The sequence below is a fragment of the Corticium candelabrum genome, chromosome 19 (assembly GCF_963422355.1).
Source record: "Corticium candelabrum chromosome 19, ooCorCand1.1, whole genome shotgun sequence".
In the NCBI taxonomy this organism is placed as follows: Eukaryota; Metazoa; Porifera; class Homoscleromorpha; order Homosclerophorida; family Plakinidae; genus Corticium; species Corticium candelabrum.
In genome coordinates this window covers 4,560,052-4,565,051 of record NC_085103.1, presented here as the reverse complement: position 1 = coordinate 4,565,051, position 5,000 = coordinate 4,560,052, and the positions used below count along the sequence as shown (strand labels likewise).

Sequence of the window (5,000 nt, the reverse complement as noted above, 5' to 3'; positions counted from 1 at the left end):
GGTTGTTTATTTGTTTGTTTGTTTGTTTATTTGCTTGTTTGTTTGCTTGCTTGCTTGTTTGTTCTTTGTTGCTTGTTTGTTCCTTTGGTATTTCTGTTTCTTGTGTCTTACCCGGTTTGTTTGTCATTTCCTTCACTGTTTATCTTTTGTTTCTCACTTACCCACATGTAAACATACATTTTTGTTAACATTTTGTGTTGATTTATTAGTCTTGTAGACGTTTTGTAATTAATTTATATTTGGTTGCTGTAGAGGCTGCTGTATGACTCGTGCCCTCTCATCAGGGGTATTACCGTTGTGGGAGTGTGTCGCATTCTGCAGATCTTCTGGGAGATGATACCAGTAAAGGCAGTCAATGGTTTTTTAGACAAGGTACACAATGCATGAGTTTGTTCAAGTGATTTAGTCAGTGTGTTGTTGTTGTTGTTGTTGTTGTTGTGTGTTTGTGTTTTGTTTGTATGTCTGTGTGTTTGTGTTTTGTTTGTATGTCTGTGTGTTTATTTGTTTGTATGTCTGTGTGTTTGTTTGTATGTCTGTGTTTGTTTGTTTGTGTGTTTGAAGACAAACACGTGCAAGCATCACAACAAAAGAGGGAAAAGTGAAACGCTGTAGTGTCATCAAAGAGTGGCAATTACATCTGTGATATATGTAGTCGCTCTTGCTCAGCGCAAATTGGTTTATGGAGACACTTGAAAGTCATATTGAATTTAGTATATCGACTACTCATTCCATCCATCATCTTTGTATGTGTGTTGGTTTGTTTATATGTTTATGTGTGTTTGTTTGTATATTTCTGTGTATGTCTCAGACTCTGTGTTTGTTTGTATATTTGTATGTGTGTTTGTTTGTTTGTTTGTTTGCGTGTTTGTTTGTTTGTTTGTTTTTGTTTGTGTGTTTGTTCATTTGTTTGTATCTTTGTGTGTGTCTGTATGTGTTTGTTTGTGTGTTTTTTTTTGTTTTTTTTGTGTGTTTGTTCATTTGTTTGTATATTTGTATGTGTTTGTTTGTTTGTATCTTTGTGTGTGTCTGTATGTGTTTGTTTGTGTGTTTGTTTGTTTGTATGTCTGTTAAAAAGTGTTATTGATCCTAACAACTTGGAAAGATAACATCAGATAGAGCAATTTGGAAAAGATATATGTCATTCCTCACTAGTAAATTTTGAAGAGAAAAGAGTTGAAGCAATATCACTTAAACGTCAGGATAGGAAACCACGCATCTAGGTTTAATAATATGTGCCGGTTTCTAATGTGACGAATACGTGTACTTGTTCTTCATGTGGGAGAGTTGTCGTTTGGGCGTGGGCCTTGCATCACACAGGAGAGCAAGCGGACATTGACCGATGTCATCACTGAAATCGACAACCACCATCATCATCATCTTTGTATGTGTGTGTCTGTTTGTGTTTGTTTGTATGTGTTTGTGTGTTTGTTTGTTTGTATCTTTGTATGAGTGTATGTGTTTGTATATGTGTTTGTGTGTTTGTTTGTTTGTATCTTTGTATGAGTGTGTGTTTGTATATGTGTTTGTTTGTTTGTATGTTTGTACGTATGTGTTTGTTTGTGTATGTGTGTGTGCGTGTGTGTGTGTGTGTGTGTGTGTGTGTGTGTGTGTGTGTGTGTGTGTGTGTGTGTGTGTGTGTGTGTGTGTTAGTTTGCAACACTAACTGGTCATTCATGTGTGTGGCTGTCTACTCTTTATTACAGATTAAATCTCTTGCTTGCGATTCTGCATCGGGGTCGGTCAGAGCATCAGTTTTTCGTGGCTTTTCTCTTCTTGTGAAGAACCGACTGACACACAGTGTGTTGGGAAATCTCCTCCCCAAACTTCATTGTCACATTCACGATTCGTCACAGTCTGTGAGAATCGCGTTTCTTGACTTTCTTGTTGTCTTGAAAGGATTGGGAACGATCAACGTAAATGACAATGCACAGCTGAGTTGGTAGACACTTATGTGATTGTTTATTGCAGTTTTGGTCTGTTGTCCCAACCAATCATCTTCTCTATCGTTTGGAATGTGACGGTCCGCCGGTGACGCGTCGCATTATGAAGCTGCTAGCCCCGCACCTTCTGCCTCCCAACAAAACACCAGAAGATCAGGTAAATCATCACACACACACACACACACACACACACACACACACACACACACACACACACACAGACAGACACACACACACACACACACACACACACACACACACACACACACACACATGTGCACACATGCACACACACACATGCACACACGCACGCAGTGGCCAGTGTTGTTGAATTTAAGTGTTTTTCTGATTTGTAGATCAATCGTTGTATAGCTTTACTGCAAGAGAATCGTCGAGCAGCAAGGGTTTTCTTTGCTCTGGCAGCAGGACAGATGACAGTGGCAGCTACGAGTAGGACTTACATGACACACACTGCTTGTGAAATTGATAGGGCAGAGTTGCTGGAATGTCGTGAACATGAATACAGACACAGCTGTAGTAGACATCCAGACAGGGTATAGAGACATACATACATGTATACATGCAGACTGTACAGACAGACAGGCAGAGACAGACAGACAGACTGACAGACAGACAGACTGACAGGCAGACAGTTGCTTTGGAAGAGAGCCTCATAGAGTTGTAGTCAGAGAGATTAGCTGTACTATGCCAGTCCTCGTTTACATTGATTTGTCATTGTATTGTCATTTAGTTGCTGTGTTGTAGGTCGGTTTCTTCAGGTTGTTTGCAAGTCTCTTTTGCATTTGTTGGGCGAGTCTGATGATGGCGTAGACTTGGGGGAAGACGGTACTGTAGAGACGGAGGAGACAGTGGTGGGACTCTTGGAGGTGATGGCTGTAATGTGGACAGTGGTGTCGCCCAAACTAAACAAAGTGAGTCACAAGAGAGACGTTACTGTGTGTGTGTGTGTGTGTGTGTGTGTGTGTGTGTGTGTGTGTGTGTGTGTGTGTGTGTGTGTGTGTGTGTGTCTGTGTCTGTGTCTGTGTCTGTGTCTGTGTCTGTGTGTGTGTGTGTCTGTCTGTCTGTCTGTCTGTGTCTGTCTGTGTGTGTCTGTGTCTGTGTCTGTGTGCACACACATAATGTCATTTATTTGTTCAATTAATTTATCACTCATGTCTTGAACACCATCATTCAGGGCACTCGTTCTGTGACAAAAAGTCATCTTGTGGAACTATTTTCGAAGTCTATACAAGTGTTTCTCGACAATTTCAAGGCAAGGAATGATATTCTATTGGGTAGCAAGTCACATCATGTGGTGTTGTTGAGTGTAGAGTGGAGATGCTCGGAAAGCCATTCTTGTGATGGCTAGCCATTTGCCTCTTGATGCAGTGGAAGCTATCAGGTGAATTGCTTTTTATCAGTCAGTGGTGTCTATGCATTCATTCTTCTATTAGTCAGTGTGTTTGTTTATCTGTTTGTCTGTCTGTCTGTCTGTCTGTCTGTTTGTTTGTTGGTATGCTGGTTTGCTTATTTGGTTGTTTGTATGTTTTTCTGTTGGTCTGGTGTGTTGTTTTTCTGGCTCTTTCTGCATCTGTTTGTTTGTCTGTTTGTTTTCTGTTTGGCATTCTTGTCTTTTAATTGTATGTCTACTATGTGGAGAATACGCGCATGTTTGCCGATTACAAGGCCACAGCATTATTACAGTTGAGTTCATATTTTGTTTCTAGTGACGGATGTTTGCATGTGCTTGGTGACATGACGAGTGATGCAGGTGTGTCTGACTATGGACCAGTTGTTGAGTGCTTGACATCATGGGGTCATACCAAAGATGTACTGGATCTTGCAAACTCGTGGTTGCGAGCACTATTGAATGGAGAAAAATCTAGCAGGTGAGTTATGAGGGAGCTTCTAGATGGTTCTCTTGAGATTTATAACACTGTATTGTGAGATGCATCCCTCCAATACAATAGTCTAGTGTATTGTGAGATGCATCCCTCCAATACAATAGTTTAGTGTATTGTGAGATGTATCCCTCCAATACAATAGTCTAGTGTATTGTGAGATGCATCCCTCCAATGCAATAGTCTAATGTACTGTGATATGCATCCCTCCAATACAATAGTCTAATGTATCGATGCATCCCTCTAATACAGTGAGGTATGATACTCTTCATTTGTGTGTATGTTGTCAGTTGTGACTTTATGTTTGTTGGTGTCTATTTTCAGCGTGAGACACAAGCAGACTTCCAGGTCTCTCACTAAAAAGTCAAAAGATGGAGAAGAAAATAGAGTACCAAATAGTGGAAAGAAAACCGAAGACATCGTGGTGGAAAGAGCTGAATTGGCTATTCAGCTTGTGACTTGGATGATGGTAAGCACAATGAAGTAATGTAATCTCAATTACTGATTAATTAACCAGTTTGCTGTTGACTTTAGAAACATCACCGTTTGAAAACGTTTGCCCTGGATGAACGGACAAGCCTTGTTGCCATCAACAACTCTCTCAAAGCGTGTCTAGTAAGCCTTCTTGTTTTGCATGTTTTTCGTTTGCTTTTGATTCGTCGTTTACGTGTGTTAGGACGAATGTGAGTCAAGACTGGTTGGACGTCATTCTATGATGAAAATGTCGGATGGTTACTTGGTTGATGCCGTGGCTTTGTATGCCAAGTTGAGTGTTTGCTTGATTCAAAGGGACGATGTGACGTTGAGCGAAGAGGTAGGGAGTTACAGTGTAGATGTGCAGCTGTATGTCTGTTTGTCTTTCAGTGAATTCTGAAAGCATCATGTATGTTTGTTTGTTTAGTTAGAGGCATCTCTAATTACCGGTCATTTTCTTCAATCTGGCTGTTTATCGTCTGTTGTTTATATGTTTGTTTGTTAGTTTATCTGTCTTTTGTTTATATGTTTGTTTATTTGGTTATCTGTCTGATGTTAATCTGTCTGTTTGATTGTTTGTTTGTTTGTCTCATTGTTTGGTTTTCTGTTTGTTTGTTTGTCTCATTGTTTGGTTTTCTGTTTGTTTGTTTGTCTCATTGATTGGTTTTCTGTTTGTTTGTTTGTC

At 39.9% G+C, this 5,000-nt stretch overlaps 1 protein-coding gene across 1 annotated transcript in view; it reads left to right on the top strand.

The window, feature by feature from the left end:
• Window positions 1-5,000, top strand: part of LOC134194627 (condensin-2 complex subunit G2-like) — an 11,571-nt gene that overhangs the window by 2,694 nt on the left and 3,877 nt on the right. Inside the window, exons 7-17 of the mRNA XM_062663569.1 lie at window positions 253-372; window positions 1,704-1,913; window positions 1,969-2,097; window positions 2,297-2,390; window positions 2,706-2,872; window positions 3,136-3,213; window positions 3,272-3,342; window positions 3,668-3,829; window positions 4,166-4,310; window positions 4,376-4,456; window positions 4,518-4,655. Coding sequence (XP_062519553.1) covers window positions 253-372; window positions 1,704-1,913; window positions 1,969-2,097; window positions 2,297-2,390; window positions 2,706-2,872; window positions 3,136-3,213; window positions 3,272-3,342; window positions 3,668-3,829; window positions 4,166-4,310; window positions 4,376-4,456; window positions 4,518-4,655 — 1,395 coding nt within the window. The remainder of the gene's footprint in view (window positions 1-252; window positions 373-1,703; window positions 1,914-1,968; window positions 2,098-2,296; window positions 2,391-2,705; window positions 2,873-3,135; window positions 3,214-3,271; window positions 3,343-3,667; window positions 3,830-4,165; window positions 4,311-4,375; window positions 4,457-4,517; window positions 4,656-5,000) is intronic.